Source organism: Mizuhopecten yessoensis, unplaced genomic scaffold (genome assembly GCF_002113885.1).
Source record: "Mizuhopecten yessoensis strain PY_sf001 unplaced genomic scaffold, ASM211388v2 scaffold5283, whole genome shotgun sequence".
In the NCBI taxonomy this organism is placed as follows: Eukaryota; Metazoa; Mollusca; class Bivalvia; order Pectinida; family Pectinidae; genus Mizuhopecten; species Mizuhopecten yessoensis.
The window spans coordinates 124,348-144,666 of record NW_018405971.1 but is presented as its reverse complement, the minus strand read 5'-3'; the positions used below and the strand labels follow the sequence as shown (position 1 = coordinate 144,666).

At 40.1% G+C, this 20,319-nt stretch overlaps 1 protein-coding gene across 3 annotated transcripts in view; it reads left to right on the top strand.

Moving 5' to 3' along the window:
- Positions 1 to 2,739: 2,739 nt before the first annotated feature.
- Positions 2,740 to 20,319, top strand: part of LOC110450529 (cleft lip and palate transmembrane protein 1-like protein) — a 76,345-nt gene continuing 58,765 nt past the window's right edge. The window contains exons 1-5 of one of the 3 annotated variants that reach the window (XM_021498090.1): positions 2,740 to 2,825; positions 4,137 to 4,363; positions 11,522 to 11,622; positions 14,792 to 14,975; positions 16,750 to 16,874. In XM_021498090.1, the coding sequence (XP_021353765.1) occupies positions 4,205 to 4,363; positions 11,522 to 11,622; positions 14,792 to 14,975; positions 16,750 to 16,874 (569 nt within the window). In that variant the 5' untranslated portion in view covers positions 2,740 to 2,825; positions 4,137 to 4,204. Of the gene's footprint in view, positions 2,842 to 4,136; positions 4,364 to 11,521; positions 11,623 to 14,791; positions 14,976 to 16,749; positions 16,875 to 20,319 lie in introns of all 3 variants that reach the window. The other 2 variants (XM_021498092.1, XM_021498091.1) reach the window with 2 other exon arrangements.

The window sequence follows — 20,319 nt, the reverse complement described above, 5'->3', positions numbered from 1 at the left end:
AAAAAACACTATGCATAGATATTTATATCTCTGCTACCTGACATTATGTAACATAATGATGTTAACCGCTAATTGGATAGTTATAGTGACGCGAGTAATATTAACTATACGTTGAATTACTTCCCCTGTAAACAAGTTTACCGTTTGCCTATTCACAGAAGTTTTATCGATATTTGTTATATATAATGGTATTTTTCTCACTCTTTCCACACTATTTGACATCGGTAGCCTATGTTGATTTTGTGTTTGATAAGGGCATTTGCTCTCAAGAGGATATTGTTTGATGTGTTAACTTCGTTCTTGTTTTTTTAAGGTTCTGATTATTTCAATCTATTTTGAGTTTTCGAGTGAATCATTCGGGTGCTTTTTTGAAAGTTTTTGGTACAAATTTCCTCTTAATGCTTCTGTGAGGATGCGACGATTCTTAGGATTCTGGACATATACTTCTTCATTCCTGTGTTAACGGTGATCAGTTCACTGGTTTGAAGATGGACTAGATCTTGTAGATAGTCAGCCGGGTACTTAATGTCTTTGAACTGTACAAGTGCTTTCCAAATTTCTTGTGGAGAAGTTGGTTTATACGTATCCGTTGACGTTCATACGCCTCTTTTGTCAGACCAGGAACTTTACTGAAGTTTCCCCTTGTGATGATTTCGGTCACCCATACCTCCTTCATTCCGGCATTCTTGAATGTAGAAACTAACTCGACAATTCTTTCAAAAATCTTCCTTGGTGTAGATGTGGGTGAGATGTCATTACCTCCGACGTGGAGGAATGCAAATTCTGCACCTGTTGCTATGGCTTGCCTAACAAATCGCTGGTCCATCCTGTCTGTCCTCAAACCACTCCTGCCAAAGAATACAGTATTCACGCCAGAAATACATAGGTCTCCGTCACAATGGCGCCGAAGTCTTTCAATGTCTGCTACCATATAGAATCAAAGTAACCGGCTGTTTGATTGTAATTATTGCTTTTTTTTAAAATCCTTAAATGGTACATATATAAGTGTGTGTGTCCGTCCATGTACCTGTATGATATGACACGCATATCCAGAAACGTATCATTCTGTAATTGGCTTCTCCACATCTTCATTATTGTTGGAACGGTTAGATTCAATATCAGGACTTACAAAAGAACACATAACGAGAGTCATTGTAGAAACACTTATTAACACTAATTAGGGAAACCATAACAATTCTATAGTGTTGTTTAAATTCCAAGTAGTTAGGATATTTATCTTTCCATTATTTACGTGGAAGATATCTCTTAGGATATTAACTTTCCATTATTCACGTATAAGTAAACCTGATCCGCTTAATTTGGTTAATTTTTTTATACTTGTTGATTTCGTTTATTTTTATCATATCGTTTTCATTACACATTTCTATATAAAAAATTGTGACAACTTGTTCAAAAAATATTTATTTCAACAATTCTTTTATGACAATTTTTTGTTTTATGTACTGCAAATATATTTCCACATCTTTAAACAATCTTATTTATTTTCATCGTTGTATTTGTAATCTATGTATATATGTGTATAATATGATTATCAAAATAAATGGTTATAATCAAATAATCTGACTGTGCGTCTTTATGTGTTTAACCATGCTGTCATCTGTAGCATCGCGATGCAAGGGAGGTAACACATATAACATACTCTCGTAGATGCCGAAAATTAGGTTACTACATTATAATATTAACTGAATATCATTTAAGTGTCGTCTGTGGTTTTTTGTGGTCTTATCTGGATGTTTTTAGGTGTTTTTTGGGTGTTTTTGGGTGTTTTTTGGGTGTTTTTGGGTGTTTTTTGGGTGTTTTTGGGTGTTTTTTGGGTGTATTTTGGGTGTATTTTGGGCGTTTTTGTATAAATCGTGCCACCCCCGGTGTCTGAACCCAGGACGTGGACAACGAAGGTTTTTGCTGATTTTGGGTTGTATAACATACAAAGGGCTGTTGTAGATAGTAAAATAAATGGTGAAAAATACATAAAATTGTTGACAACTTTGTGTTGCCTGTTATAGCACGCCATTTCCCAAATAATGACTATATGTGTTTCAAGATGACAATGCTCCGGTACATCGTGCTCGTGTGGTGAAAAATTGTATTGAGGAAAATAGAGTAAATGTCATGGAATGGCCAGTCCAGAGTCCAAACCTTAATATAATTGATTTATTTTAGAGAAAAGTTAAGACTGAACTTAAGAAACAAGTCCACAACATCACCTCTCGTGTAATTTTGGAGGATGCAATTCGCACAATATGGACAGAAATATCCATGGAATTCATCCAAACACTGTACAAATCAATCAATCCCATTCAAGCGCATGAAAGCAGTAATCAAAGCCAAGGAAAGTGTCACAAAGTATTAGGTAAGTTTAAGTCATGATAATTACGTAACAAATGACTTTGAATTTCTGAGGTGTCAAGCTGACAAAACTGGCAGCCATCTTGGGTTTATCTTCACTTTTGGCACGGCACTGTACATTATTGTCGATTTCTAAATTATCAGATGCTAAAAATTAATATTCTAGATGTCACATTTAGGATATAATATTTGAAAGTATTGTAGAATTTAAATATATATATATATATATAGATATATAAACGATCGCATTAATGAGAAATTTAAATATCTTTATATTCTTTGATCGGGATTTTAGTCCGGGTCCGGGAATGGCGTACAAGATTTACCGGGGACCCAGGTTCAACCGTAACCGGATACTCGAAAGGAGCCTTAGACTAGCTACTTCCTGTTACTTTCATTCTCGAAACTGGCGGATATTATTTAGACTGGCAGGGGAATGCGATAGTGGATGATCTAAGGTGTTTGTAAGATTCAGTTACGTAATACGTTATTTTGCAAGAGTTCGTTGGTGTTTGTTTGATTGCTGCACCTTCCTGTAGAAATCTAAGTCACTTCGGTTTCAATAATACAATATCAATATGCTCGTTCCACTTCCCATATTCCACTCCAAATAGAAAATACATACGATCAAGATTATGAAATTGTTTGCGGGAAAATGGTGTCTTTCTGATGTATTCGGACGACCAATATCGCGACATAAATATTTTTCTGCTTGAACATTTATATTATTCTACAATTAAAAGCAGAGTAACGGACCTTGTGGTTCTAGTAAACAATTACAGGGTTGGCCACAACGGCTCATATGGGTAATAATTCTGCATTTGGGGAACAGTTATCCATTTTAGTAACAATTTTATTCGTTTCACCTACATACTTGCACTACATTCCGTTTCTCCCTACATCCAGTTCGTTTAATGTTTATGTTTCGCCCAAATATGATTATATATTTTAAGTTATGAATATCAGCTGAAGTGTTTTTAATAATTAATAAGCTTACTATTTTCATGTTTAACCATGGACTTCGATCTAAATCTGTGGTTTATGTTCATGCTACATTGTATGACTTGGAAAAAGGACAGAGTAGCTTAAAGAATGGGCATTGTATACGTATATATATGCCTGGTTAGTGTACAAACCACTTTACTAAGGCTAAAGCTGCAGTTAGATTGAGTGGAGCGTTGCTGGCTATATTACCACAACACCTTTTTTTCACTTGACAAAAAAGGCGGGATTATATTCATTTTGTTTATTCTTGTGTACATCAGAAAACTTCTCAACTTATTTGATGAACTGCATCATTTAAGTTGGAATGTTGATCAGATTTTAATAATTTCAGCCTCCAATAATAAAATGTCTGGACAAGTGTGATGGTATTAATGATAACGCATGGAGAGTTTGGACTGCTCAACAGTGTCATTATTAAACATTAGCCAGCAAGTATATATAAATAACTTCAGAGACAGGTAAATAAACATAATCATAATTAACAAGTAAACATGCAGTATATATTATCAAATTAACGTATTATTGTTAAAATTTACAAACATTGTTGTGTGTCTAAAATTAGGTAATTAGAACCACTCTGTACTCAGTCTGTAGATACTGTTTTATAGAAGTTCTGTGGTTGCTTGTTTAGTTAAATATTTGTTTATTTAGTCTACACAGAATTTGAACAGCAACTACAAAAAATGACCTATGAAGAACACATATGTGCAGCCATATTAGACTATGTCATGTACTTTAAACCAGCAATCCTTTTTCTTTTGAAGGTTCCTATATCAAGTTAGCCTGTTGAAGAAGAACCCATGAATGTGTTACACTAAAGAAGACAAACAAGATGAAGCTGTCCTTTACCCTGATCGTGTCTGCGATATTTCTTGCTTACATAGGCCACTCTATGTGGGTGATATATGGAATCTTTAACCCTACACCTTGTGCTAATAGCCAGAGGTGTATATATCCCTTCATTGGACTGAAACCGGAACCACAGTTACAGGTGTGTTTTAATACAGATGTAAAAATGGGGGAAATACAACCAATGTTATAGCTAGAGTAGATAGACCATTATACAACTGTTAAGTAATACTATAAATCAACCTTCTACAGAAACCAAAAATTTACCTGTACAGTATAGTAAACAGGGCATCAAAGCATAGTGGAAATGATATAAATAATTACCATGAATTGCTGAGGAATTACAGTAATACCCACGGTACTATGAATGACTCTTTAAGGAAAGTGCCCTGTCAGTAGGTTTGTGACAATGGACACCTCCCGCTAGTATTGGACCAATAGACACTTCCCGCTAGTATTGGACCAATGGACACCTCCCCTAGTATTGGACCAATGGACACCTCCCGCTAGTATAGGACCAATGGACACCTCCCGCTAGTATTGGACCAATGGACACCTCACGCTAGTATTGGACCAATAGACACCTTCCGCTAGTATTGGGCCAATTGACACCTCCTGCTAGTATTGGACCAATTGACACCTCCCGCTAGTATTGGACCAATGAACACCTCCCGCTAGTATTGGACCAATAGATACCTCCCGCTAGTATTGGACCAATGGACACCTCCCGCTAGTATTGGACCAATGGACACCTCCCGCTAGTATTGGACCAATGGACACCTCCCGCTAGTATTGGACCAATGGACACCTCCCGCTAGTATTGGACCAATGGACACCTCCCGCTAGTATTGGACCAATGGACACCTCCCGCTAGTATTGGACCAATGGACACCTCCCGCTAGTATTGGACCAATGGACACCTCCCGCTAGTATTGGACCAATGGACACCTCCCGCTAGTATTGGACCAATGGACACCTCCCGCTAGTATTGGACCAATGGACACCTCCCGCTAGTATTGGACCAATGGACACCTCCCGCTAGTATTGGACCAATGGACACCTCCCGCTAGTATTGGACCAATGGACACCTCCCGCTAGTATTGGACCAATGGACACCTCCCGCTAGTATTGGACCAATGGACACCTCCCGCTAGTATTGGACCAATGGACACCTCCCGCTAGTATTGGACCAATGGACACCTCCCGCTAGTATTGGACCAATGGACACCTCCCGCTAGTATTGGACCAATGGACACCTCCCGCTAGTATTGGACCAATGGACACCTCCCACTAGTATTGGACCAATGGACACCTCCCGCTAGTATTGGACCAATGGACACCTCCCGCTAGTATTGGACCAATGGACACCTCCCGCTAGTATTGGACCAATGGACACCTCCCGCTAGTATTGGACCAATGGACACCTCCCGCTAGTATTGGACCAATGGACACCTCCCGCTAGTATTGGACCAATGGACACCTCCCGCTAGTATTGGACCAATGGACACCTCCCGCTAGTATTGGACCAATGGACACCTCCCGCTAGTATTGGACCAATGGACACCTCCCGCTAGTATTGGACCAATGGACACCTCCCGCTAGTATTGGACCAATGGACACCTCCCGCTAGTATTGGACCAATGGACACCTCCCGCTAGTATTGGACCAATGGACACCTCCCGCTAGTATTGGACCAATGGACACCTCCCGCTAGTATTGGACCAATGGACACCTCCCGCTAGTATTGGACCAATGGACACCTCCCGCTAGTATTGGACCAATGGACACCTCCCGCTAGTATTGGACCAATGGACACCTCCCGCTAGTATTGGACCAATGGACACCTCCCGCTAGTATTGGACCAATGGACACCTCCCGCTAGTATTGGACCAATGGACACCTCCCGCTAGTATTGGACCAATGGACACCTCCCGCTAGTATTGGACCAATGGACACCTCCCGCTAGTATTGGACCAATGGACACCTCCCGCTAGTATTGGACCAATGGACACCTCCCGCTAGTATTGGACCAATGGACACCTCCCGCTAGTATTGGACCAATGGACACCTCCCGCTAGTATTGGACCAATGGACACCTCCCGCTAGTATTGGACCAATGGACACCTCCCGCTAGTATTGGACCAATGGACACCTCCCGCTAGTATTGGACCAATGGACACCTCCCGCTAGTATTGGACCAATGGACACCTCCCGCTAGTATTGGACCAATGGACACCTCCCGCTAGTATTGGACCAATGGACACCTCCCGCTAGTATTGGACCAATGGACACCTCCCGCTAGTATTGGACCAATGGACACCTCCCGCTAGTATTGGACCAATGGACACCTCCCGCTAGTATTGGACCAATGGACACCTCCCGCTAGTATTGGACCAATGGACACCTCCCGCTAGTATTGGACCAATGGACACCTCCCGCTAGTATTGGACCAATGGACACCTCCCGCTAGTATTGGACCAATGGACACCTCCCGCTAGTATTGGACCAATGGACACCTCCCGCTAGTATTGGACCAATGGACACCTCCCGCTAGTATTGGACCAATGGACACCTCCCGCTAGTATTGGACCAATGGACACCTCCCGCTAGTATTGGACCAATGGACACCTCCCGCTAGTATTGGACCAATGGACACCTCCCGCTAGTATTGGACCAATGGACACCTCCCGCTAGTATTGGACCAATGGACACCTCCCGCTAGTATTGGACCAATGGACACCTCCCGCTAGTATTGGACCAATGGACACCTCCCGCTAGTATTGGACCAATGGACACCTCCCGCTAGTATTGGACCAATGGACACCTCCCGCTAGTATTGGACCAATGGACACCTCCCGCTAGTATTGGACCAATGGACACCTCCCGCTAGTATTGGACCAATGGACACCTCCCGCTAGTATTGGACCAATGGACACCTCCCGCTAGTATTGGACCAATGGACACCTCCCGCTAGTATTGGACCAATGGACACCTCCCGCTAGTATTGGACCAATGGACACCTCCCGCTAGTATTGGACCAATGGACACCTCCCGCTAGTATTGGACCAATGGACACCTCCCGCTAGTATTGGACCAATGGACACCTCCCGCTAGTATTGGACCAATGGACACCTCCCGCTAGTATTGGACCAATGGACACCTCCCGCTAGTATTGGACCAATGGACACCTCCCGCTAGTATTGGACCAATGGACACCTCCCGCTAGTATTGGACCAATGGACACCTCCCGCTAGTATTGGACCAATGGACACCTCCCGCTAGTATTGGACCAATGGACACCTCCCGCTAGTATTGGACCAATGGACACCTCCCGCTAGTATTGGACCAATGGACACCTCCCGCTAGTATTGGACCAATGGACACCTCCCGCTAGTATTGGACCAATGGACACCTCCCGCTAGTATTGGACCAATGGACACCTCCCGCTAGTATTGGACCAATGGACACCTCCCGCTAGTATTGGACCAATGGACACCTCCCGCTAGTATTGGACCAATGGACACCTCCCGCTAGTATTGGACCAATGGACACCTCCCGCTAGTATTGGACCAATGGACACCTCCCGCTAGTATTGGACCAATGGACACCTCCCGCTAGTATTGGACCAATGGACACCTCCCGCTAGTATTGGACCAATGGACACCTCCCGCTAGTATTGGACCAATGGACACCTCCCGCTAGTATTGGACCAATGGACACCTCCCGCTAGTATTGGACCAATGGACACCTCCCGCTAGTATTGGACCAATGGACACCTCCCGCTAGTATTGGACCAATGGACACCTCCCGCTAGTATTGGACCAATGGACACCTCCCGCTAGTATTGGACCAATGGACACCTCCCGCTAGTATTGGACCAATGGACACCTCCCGCTAGTATTGGACCAATGGACACCTCCCGCTAGTATTGGACCAATGGACACCTCCCGCTAGTATTGGACCAATGGACACCTCCCGCTAGTATTGGACCAATGGACACCTCCCGCTAGTATTGGACCAATGGACACCTCCCGCTAGTATTGGACCAATGGACACCTCCCGCTAGTATTGGACCAATGGACACCTCCCGCTAGTATTGGACCAATGGACACCTCCCGCTAGTATTGGACCAATGGACACCTCCCGCTAGTATTGGACCAATGGACACCTCCCGCTAGTATTGGACCAATGGACACCTCCCGCTAGTATTGGACCAATGGACACCTCCCGCTAGTATTGGACCAATGGACACCTCCCGCTAGTATTGGACCAATGGACACCTCCCGCTAGTATTGGACCAATGGACACCTCCCGCTAGTATTGGACCAATGGACACCTCCCGCTAGTATTGGACCAATGGACACCTCCCGCTAGTATTGGACCAATGGACACCTCCCGCTAGTATTGGACCAATGGACACCTCCCGCTAGTATTGGACCAATGGACACCTCCCGCTAGTATTGGACCAATGGACACCTCCCGCTAGTATTGGACCAATGGACACCTCCCGCTAGTATTGGACCAATGGACACCTCCCGCTAGTATTGGACCAATGGACACCTCCCGCTAGTATTGGACCAATGGACACCTCCCGCTAGTATTGGACCAATGGACACCTCCCGCTAGTATTGGACCAATGGACACCTCCCGCTAGTATTGGACCAATGGACACCTCCCGCTAGTATTGGACCAATGGACACCTCCCGCTAGTATTGGACCAATGGACACCTCCCGCTAGTATTGGACCAATGGACACCTCCCGCTAGTATTGGACCAATGGACACCTCCCGCTAGTATTGGACCAATGGACACCTCCCGCTAGTATTGGACCAATGGACACCTCCCGCTAGTATTGGACCAATGGACACCTCCCGCTAGTATTGGACCAATGGACACCTCCCGCTAGTATTGGACCAATGGACACCTCCCGCTAGTATTGGACCAATGGACACCTCCCGCTAGTATTGGACCAATGGACACCTCCCGCTAGTATTGGACCAATGGACACCTCCCGCTAGTATTGGACCAATGGACACCTCCCGCTAGTATTGGACCAATGGACACCTCCCGCTAGTATTGGACCAATGGACACCTCCCGCTAGTATTGGACCAATGGACACCTCCCGCTAGTATTGGACCAATGGACACCTCCCGCTAGTATTGGACCAATGGACACCTCCCGCTAGTATTGGACCAATGGACACCTCCCGCTAGTATTGGACCAATGGACACCTCCCGCTAGTATTGGACCAATGGACACCTCCCGCTAGTATTGGACCAATGGACACCTCCCGCTAGTATTGGACCAATGGACACCTCCCGCTAGTATTGGACCAATGGACACCTCCCGCTAGTATTGGACCAATGGACACCTCCCGCTAGTATTGGACCAATGGACACCTCCCGCTAGTATTGGACCAATGGACACCTCCCGCTAGTATTGGACCAATGGACACCTCCCGCTAGTATTGGACCAATGGACACCTCCCGCTAGTATTGGACCAATGGACACCTCCCGCTAGTATTGGACCAATGGACACCTCCCGCTAGTATTGGACCAATGGACACCTCCCGCTAGTATTGGACCAATGGACACCTCCCGCTAGTATTGGACCAATGGACACCTCCCGCTAGTATTGGACCAATGGACACCTCCCGCTAGTATTGGACCAATGGACACCTCCCGCTAGTATTGGACCAATGGACACCTCCCGCTAGTATTGGACCAATGGACACCTCCCGCTAGTATTGGACCAATGGACACCTCCCGCTAGTATTGGACCAATGGACACCTCCCGCTAGTATTGGACCAATGGACACCTCCCGCTAGTATTGGACCAATGGACACCTCCCGCTAGTATTGGACCAATGGACACCTCTCGCTAGTATTGGACCAATGGACACCTCCCGCTTGTATTCGACCAATGGACACCTCCCGCTAGTATTGGACCAATGGACACCTCCCGCTAGTATTTGACCAATGGACACCTCAAGCTCCCACTAGTATTCGAGGGGCCAATTTTCAGACAATATGCCCTCTTGACATCCTGTTATTGTAAATATATGTATGCAAGCTGTTTACATGAATATACACGAAATAAACAGATGGGCAACTGCCATCTAATTAAAAAAGTGTCTTAAATAATAATTCACACTAATACTCAGATATGACTAAAAATCTACTTGATTAATATATTTTGATTACTATATGATTACTTATATGCACACATTTACGCAGGGCTCATGGTACGGTGCTGTCAATCTATCCTGTTTTTCAGTGTCAGGAAACATTGTACTGTTGATGTATTTTGATATACTCCTCAGTGCTGTTGCCCATCCCAATAACCCATGGTGTGTTGGGAACTTGATACAGATTACAGGTCAAAGTCACGGAGCATAAATTATTCAAGTCTACAAAATATCATCTTTCCATTGAATGCCTACAGTGGTTTCTTTTTACAGTGGTTATATACAATTAAACCATCAGTGACAAGGACTAAATACTATAAACTATCCGTTTGATGGTGATTTTGTTTTAATTTCAAGCTACTAGGCCTTTAAATAAGGACTGCCATGAATAAATCAGCCAATCAGCAAATGTTTCATACAATTGTAATCCCTACCTAAAATTTGTTCTGGTTTAATACAGTGCCTCTGAGTAATTGAAATAGGTAATAGCTGACATATTTTACATTGAATGATATCTATACAGATATTGAACTTCAGAAAAATGTAAAGTTTTAGTAGATTTTAAAATGTGATGGTGGATTGATATGGGGTCAAATGTCTGGGGGTGTTGCCGTCTCATTTCACAGGTTCGGCTTGTAAACTTCCGGTTGTCAAATGCCACTTAACTCACCAAAAATGCCCTTTGAAGCCTTTGTCAGGTATGTATCTGTGGATCTAGACAGTTGTCACTATAGTGTTGAACTTCAAATAGTAACGCTATTAGCTCAAAAGTTTAGTAATAACATATAGTAAATGAATTAGGTGTGTGAGTCCTTTAACCTGAAATAACAGACTATCTAGTTTTAAAAATATTTGATGGTGCAGATATATCTCTGCCCCAATAAAAACAATCTTAAAGAGCATTTATTTGCAGACTATAGCTAGCTATAGGACCTTGTATATTGAATGAAAAAGATATCATTGCAAGAAATTTAGAAAACATCCACAATCCATAGGATTAAAAGGCTACCAGATGTTTTGTAGGTACTATGCTTACGTGATAACTAAGATATAAGAGATCAAGTTTAATAATATTATTCAAATGTTTATATTTCTATGTTTTTTGTTTCAGCTGCAAGTCTTTACTTCTACAAAGCAGAAAGGTGTCAGTGAAAATGATCTTAAACTGATTTGGAGAAACAACAGCCTGGATATTCATAACTCATTGGAAAAGTAATTGTCAGTCTTTCGTTAAAAATAGAAGTTCTCACAGGTTGAAAATGTTCGCGTTGTGACTCTTTTAACTGATTCGATCCTCATTTTGTGGCGTGGACATTTCCATGTTTGCAATGGTTCTTAAATCAATTTGTTTCAATATGATCTATAACATATATATGTATGTGTATGATCAGTATGACCTATAACATATCTATGTATGTGTATGTTCAATATGATCTATAACATATATATATATATGTATGCTCAATATGATCTATAACATATATATATATATGTATGCTCAATATGATCTATAACATATATATATATATGTATGTTCAATATGATCTATAACATATATATATATATGTGTATGATCAATATGATCTATAACATATATATGTATATGTGTATGTTCAATATGATCTATAACATATATGTGTATGTGTATGATCAGTATGACCTATAACCTATCTATGTATGTGTATGTTCAATATGATCTATAACATATATATTTATGTGTATGTTCCAGTCTAACTGCGCATGCGCTACGATAGGTTCCGGGGAAATTCCATACAGGCTATATTTAGAAATCGATATTCACCGGATAACCAGTCTACATAACTTTTTGAGGACTGGTCATGTGTATAGGATCCGACCAATGTGATGGCAAGAAATGTTCATGCATATAATAAATATGTATGTGTATGCTCAATATGATCTATATTATATATATGTATGTGTATGTTCAATATGATCTATAACATATATATTTATGTGTATGTTCCAGTCTAACTGCGCATGCGCTACGACAGGTTCCGGGGAAATTCCATACAGGCTATATTTAGAAATCGATATTCACCGGATAACCAGTCTACATAACTTTTTGAGGACTGGTCATGTGTATAGGATCCGACCAATGTGATTGCAAGAAATGTTCATGCATATAATAAATATGTATGTGTATGTTCAATATGATCTATAACATATATATATATATGTGTATGATCAATATGATCTATAACATATATATGTATGTGTATGTTAAATATGATCTATACGTATATATGTATGTGTATGTTCAATATGATCTATAGCCTATATATATATGTGTATGTTCAATATGATCTATAACATATATATGTATGTGTATGATCAGTATAATCTATAACATATATATGTATGTGTATGTTCAATATAATCTATAACATATATATGTATGTGTATGTTCGCATGTGGAAATGGTCATGCTGGTTTACTCACAATATACATACATAATCTGTGAATTCAATTTATTTACATGCACAGTTTTATTTAAAAGTGAAATGAAACATGTACATTTGTATGCATATTATACAACTGACTGTTAAATCGAAGTTTGATACACTCCTCATAAGTCAAAAAGAATGTTTTGACAACTTTGCATTAAGAAACCTGAAATAAAAACCCCATACTATGTTACTCTCTGTATTACATTAGTAGAAGTTCAGTGTTGTAACATACTATGTTATTACTGTATTACATTAGCAGAGGTTCAGTGTTATAACATACTATGTTACTGACTGTATTAAATTAGTAGAAGTCCAGCGTTGTAATATACTATGTTACTTAATGTATTTCATTAGTAGAAGTTCAGTGTTGTAACATACTATGTTACTTACTGTATTAAATTAGTAGAAGTTCAGTGTTGTAATATACTATGTTACTTAATGTATTACATTAGTAGAAGTTCAGTGTTGTAACATACTATGTTTCTTACTGTATTACATTAGTAGAAGTTCAGTGTTGTAACATACTATGTTACTTACTGTATTACATTAGTAGAGGTTCAGTTTTGTAACATACTATGTTACTTACTGTATTACATTAGCAGAGGTTCAGTGTTGTAACGTACTATGTTACTTACTGTATTACATTAGTAGAGGTTCAGTTTTGTAACATACTATGTTACTTACTGTATTACATTAGTAAGAGTTCAGTGTTGTAACATACTATGTTACTTACTGTATTAAATTGGTAGAAGTTCAGTGTTGTAATATACTATGTTACTTAATTTATTACATTAGTAGAAGTTCAGTGTTGTAACATACTATGTTACTTACTGTATTATATTAGTAGAGGTTCAGTGTTGTAACATACTATGTTACTTACTATATTACATTAGTAGAAGTTCAGTGTTGTAACTTACTATGTTACTTACTGTATTACATTAGTAGGAGTTCAGTGGTGTAACATACTATGTTACTTACTGTATTACATTGGTAGAAGTTCAGTGTTGTAACATACTATGTTGCTTACTGTATTATATTAGTAGAGGTTCAGTGTTGTAGCATACTATGTTACTTACTATATTACATTAGTAGAAGTTCAGTGTTGTAACATACGATGTTTCTTACTGTATTACATTAGTAGAAGTTCAGTGTTGTAACTTACTATGTTACTTACTGTATTACATTAGTAGGAGTTCAGTGGTGTAACATACTATGTTACTTACTGTATTACATAAGTAGAAGTTCAGTGTTGTAACATACTATGTTGCTTACTGTATTATATTAGTAGAGGTTCAGTGTTGTAACATACTATGGTACTTACTGTATTATATTAGTAGAGGTTCAGTGTTGTAACATACTATGTTACTTACTATATTACATTAGTAGAAGTTCAGTGTTGTAACACACTATGTTACTTACTGTATTACATTAGTAGAAGTTAAGTGTTGTAACATACTATGTTACTTACTGTATTACATAAGTAGAAGTTCAGTGTTGTAACATACTATGTTGCTTACTGTATTATATTAGTAGAGGTTCAGTGTTGTAACATACTATGTTACTTACTATATTGCATTAGTAGAAGTTCAGTGTTGTAACATACTCTGTTACTTACTGTATTACATTAGTAGAAGTTCAGAGTTGTAACATACTATGTTACTTAATGTATTACATTAGTAGAAGTTCAGTGTTGTAACATACGATGTTTCTTACTGTATTACATTAGTAGAAGTTCTGTGTTGTAACATACTATGTTACTTACTGTATTACATTAGTAGAAGTTCAGTGTTGCTAAATGTGCAATGATAGATCAAATTTTTCATCTCAATCTGTTGATTGTTCACAAATTTTGTTTGCTGAAAGTATTTGTAAATTATGTAAAAGAAATTCAATGTTAGTATTTTTCTTTGAAGGGAGTTCAATGTTTCAATGCCATTAAAGACGAGGAGAAATGGAACTCTGTACATCCATGTGTTTGTCCATCCAAAGGGAGATGACCCATTCAACAGCACCTACAGTGTACACACCCATGTGCCCATGACAACCTACTCTCTGCCCCAGGCAGAGTTCTTCAGCCTACTTGGTGACAGAAATGAGGTACAGTCAGACCTGTTTATAAATACTTCCCCTATGGAGGGATCTTTCTCAAATTTCCTAGGAAGGTTCCCCTTGGTCCCTAGTTGTGCCTGTTTCATATTGAGAATCATCTTAAAAGCAACATGGCCGATAGGGAGTCATCTTGAATTTTGAAAAGTTTGTTATTGCTATTTCTCAAAAAATGCTTAACAAATAATTCTCAAGTTTTATATGAAGAGTGCCCTTAGTCCATGATTGTGCATGTACTATTTTGAGACTGATTGAGACAACAAGATGGCTGCAGGCGGTCATCTTGGATTTTGACATTTCAAGAATACTATCACTATCTCCCAGATCTGTAAAGTAATGTAAAAGAAATAGGTTGTATTTCTTTTTCATTAAGTAATGTACCAGTAAATACAGTCAAACCTTGTTATCTCAAACTCTTTTAACTCGAATACCCCGTTTATCTCGAAGTATCTCTCCGGTCCCGGCCAAATCTGTTCTTTATCTTAGTAAATAAAACTCTGATAATTCGAACCCTGAAAAGTCGAAAAACTTGGATACCTCGAAGTAAAATATTGGTTTCAATAGCGTCAATCCAACGTAGTATCCAAATTTCATTTTGTCACTTGTTAATTCTTTGATACAAATAAAACGCAAAAGTACGACATTTCGCCATTCCGTGTTTATGAACATCTTTCGTAAGTAGACTAGCATGAAATCAGTAAAAAAGAATTTACGATAAAGCTTAGGACTGTAAAGTTTACGGACTGTCAAAACCATGTTATTCATAATAAAAAACAAACTGCATCAATGTTGATCAACAGTAATCTGTACTTACTGCGAGTCCGTTTAATGATTTGTACACCTAAACAGACGACAGTGCAAACCGGAAAATTGGTCACAAAGCGTGGTCATGCATAAAAGAGTTCCACAGTTAAAATCACAACCTAGGACAGCTTTACGGGTTCATGTTTTTACAGGAGCCAGTATGGCTTTGAAAGTCGATCGAGAGATTTAAGAACAAAACGATAATTGCTGTTGATTACATCGAGTTGAGGAGTTGTCAGGTGTCATATTTGGCTTTAATGAATCAATGTGTCACATGTACGATATAATTTGTTTGTGTGTTTTCATTTACAGAATCAACTATGCGTACGCTCCATTACAGTGATTTGTTTTAGACTTGCGCACTTTCATTTCCGCATTGTAAACTACGAGATCAGAGACAGCGGGATAGTTCAGTTTGAAATGTAACACTTCAGAAGTAAAACTTGACGGACTTACAAATACAAATGCAGACCTGGAAAGATTTGCCAAGATCTATACTAGCCAAAAACAACATTTAATCACTAGGCCCGTCCATATTTAATAACGAATTCACAAAATGGTCCAACCGTTTTGATCGCGTTTAAAAACAAAAGTACGTTTTTCTGAAATAACTTACTCTATTTTTGTAAGCGTGTTTATTGTAAAATTACATAGCTGTATTTGTTATATTGATTACGTATATCATTTATCGATTGATTTAAAGCATTAACTATTAATAAAACCAACAACTGCTAGTGCTGTGTCCCAACAGCAAATTTCATACCAAATCTATGAACCCGCATAACTCGAATACTCGGATAACTCGAAGTTTTCCCACGACCCTGTCGACTTCGAGATAACGAGGTTCGACTGTATGTGAAACGACAAACTCACTTTGAGAGTTGTCACTCTGGGATCTCCTGTTACTTGCTGATTCATTAATATAGTAGTTCAAATTTTATTTTGATGTTATTTTGATCAGAATGAGAGCCTAGACAGAAACACCCCTATCAGCCACTGGAGGAAAAAGCTGTTTGTGACGCTGGTAACTGACCCTTTAGCGATCGACATGCACGCCATACCAGCTGACATTTACAAGTTTATCAGGTAAAGCTATAAATGTTTTGAGTAAATCTACAAGTCTATTAGGTAAAGCTGAGATCATAAAGTATATTAGATTCAAATTTGACAGGAGTATTATGGTATGACGTTGTCCGTCCGGCGTAAACTTTTGTTTGTCCGGCAATCTCCTCCTACATTTTTTCGACTGATCTCTTTGAAACTTGGTAGACATTAAAATCAGGATATGAAATTGGTCTCCCTTAAAAGAATTTTGATTCAACAATTTGTCCAAAAGTTATTGCCCTTTGTTCATTTCAGTATTTGATTTTTGTCCAGCAGCATCCTCCTACATTTTTTGACAGATTTCTTTGAAACTTAGTATGCTAAATAATCATGATATGTTGTTGTTTTTCCTTGAAAATAATTTTGATTCAAAGATTTTTGTAAAAGCTATTGCCCTTTGTTCATTTCAGTATTTGATTTTTTTATCTGGAGATTTTCTCCTACATTTTTAGCATGGTGAGCTTATGCCATACCGCAGCGTCCGTCGTCCGTCAACCTTTCCTTTAAAAAGCTACTTGTCATGAACGACTGAGCAGATTTTTATCAAATTTGTTCAAAAGCATCCTTGGGAGAAGGGGATTTTTTTTTGTATAAATGGTGGGTCTAGCCCCCCCCTGGGGGCTGAGGGGCGGGGCCCAATAGGGGAAATATATCAAATTCTTTAAAATCCTTCTTCTTCTGTAGGAATGAAAGGATTTGTTCCATATTTGGTCTGAAGCATTATTGGGTGAAAGGGAACTAATTTTGTATAAACCGTAGGTCTGGTCCCCCTGGGGGCTGAGGGGCGGGCCAAACAGGGGAAATATAACAAATTCTTTAAAATCCTTCTTCTTCTGTAGAAATAAAAGGATTTGTTCCATTTTTAGTCTGAAGCATCCTTGGGAGAAGGGGAACCAATTTGGTATAAACCATGGGTGTGGCCCCCCAGGGGCCTGGGGGGCGGGGCCAAACAGGGAAAACATAGTAAGTTATTCTTTAAAATCCTTCTTCTTCCGTAGGAATAAAAGGATTTAGTCCATATTTAGTGTGGTCACTAACGGTCACAATCAATGTGTGGGTCACTAACGGTCACAATCAATGTGTGTGTCTCTAACGGTCACAATCAATGTGTTGGTCACTAACGGTCAAAATCGATGTGTGGGTCACTAACGGTCACAATCAATGTGTGGGTCACTAACGGTCACAATCAATGTGTGGGTCAGTTCCCATTACAATCAATGTGTTGGTCACTAATGGTCACACTCAATGTGTGGGTCAGTTCCCGTCACAATCAATGTGTTGGTCACTAACGGTCACAATCAATGTGTTGGTCACTAACGGTCACAATCACTGTGTGGATCACTAACGGTCACAATCAATGTGTTGGTCACTAACGGTCACAATTAATGTGTTGGTCACTAACGGTCACACTAAATGTGTTGGTCACTAACGGTCTCAATCGATTTGTGGGTCACTAACGGTCACAACCAATGTGTGGGTCACTAACGGTCACAATCGATGTGTGGGTCACTTACAATCACAATCGACGTGTGGGTCACTAACGGTCACAATCAATGTGTGGGTCAGTTCCTGTCACAATCAATGTGTTGGTCACTAATGGTCACACTCAATGTGTGGGTTAGTTTCTGTCACAATCAATGTGTTGGTCACTAATGGTCGCAATCGATGTGTGGGTCACTAACGGTCACAATCAATGTGTGGGTCAGTTACCGTCACAATCAATGTGTTGGTCACTAACGGTCATAATCAATGTGTTGGTCACTAACGGTCACAATCAATGTGTTGGTCACTAATGGTCACAATCGATGTGTGGGTCACTAACGGTCACAATCAATGTGTGGGTCAGTTCCCGTCACAATCAATGTGTTGGTCACTAACGGTCACAATCAATGTGTGGATCACTAATGGTCACAATCAATGTGTGGGTCACTAATGGTCACAATCAATGTGTTGGTCCCTAATTGTCACAATCAATGTGTGGGCCGCTAACGGTCACAATCAATGTGTGGGTCACTAACGGTCACAATCAATGTGTGGGTCACTAATGGTCACAATCAATGTGTGGGTCACTAATGGTCACAATCAATGTGTGGGTCACTAATGGTCACACTCAATGTGTGGGTCAGTTCCCATCACAATCAATGTGTGGATCACTAACGGTCACAATCAATGTGTTGGTCACTAATGGTCACAATCAATGTGCGGGTCACTAATGGTCACAATCAATGTGTGGATCACTAACGGTCACAATCAATGTGTGGATCACTAATGGTCACAATCAATGTGTGGATCACTAACATTGTCCTTTGTATCACAAACTTATAACTGCAAATAAGCCTGAAATTTGACCACTTGAATATGACTATTCTTTCTGTCAGAATTAAAAAACTCTCCAAATATTATATCCATTTCAGTAGAGTCCATTGTAAGCACAGAATAGATCGATAGGCCCAATACATTAACACCAGAAAAGAACTGTAAATCTAACCATGCTTTGAAACCTTGTCAATCAGCTTACAGCCGAGCTGGCTGGAGGAGGCTAAATGTCACCATCACTGTTTACCTGTATTTTGCAAAAGCTTATCTCCCTCAGATAGACATTGGACTAACCTGATCAGCCGGATTTGATTGAAGTTGCTCTATTTGTAGGGTTGAACCATATTTGTGAGAACTTTGTAAGACCTTAATCTCCCTCAGAATATTCGACAAACCCAATCTGTCAGATCAGGTGTGTCAAGTTGACACTTTTGGCTTACAGGACCTAGGGCTTTCCCTCTATAATGGGAGACAATAATGCACATTATATTTGATAATATTCATGAATGACTTATAGCTTATGGCAGGCAAAAGATGGAGTGCGATGTTTTCTCAATCAAACAACACAAGATATTTTATCAATACGTATACTGTGAGTACTATCGAAATATGATGCTGTGCGGTCATGACAGGAATTTAAAGACAGGTTTGTTACGAACTTGTTACACATTTATTAGCTCACCTGGCACGAAGTGCCAAGTGAGCTTATGCCGTGGCGCGGCGTCCGGCGTCCGTCCGTCCGTCGTCCGTCCGTCTGTCGTCCGTCCGTCCGTCCGTCCGGCGTCCGGCGTCAATATTTTAGTTTAAATGACTTCTTCTTAATAACCGAATGGCCTAGGGTGTCGATATTTGGCCGTCAGCAAACTTGGATGAAGGGCTACAAAGTTTGTTAAAATTAATGACCTTCACCTATTTTCAAGGTCACAGGGGTCAAATATGTCAAAAACTTTAAACATCTTCTTCTCAATAACCAAAATGCCCAGGGAGTTGATATTTGGCCAGTAGCATGCTTGGGTGAAGGGCTACCAAGTTTGTTCAAATGAATGACCTTCAATTATATTCAAGGTCACAGGGGTCAATTGTATTAAAAAACCTTTAAACAACTTCTTCT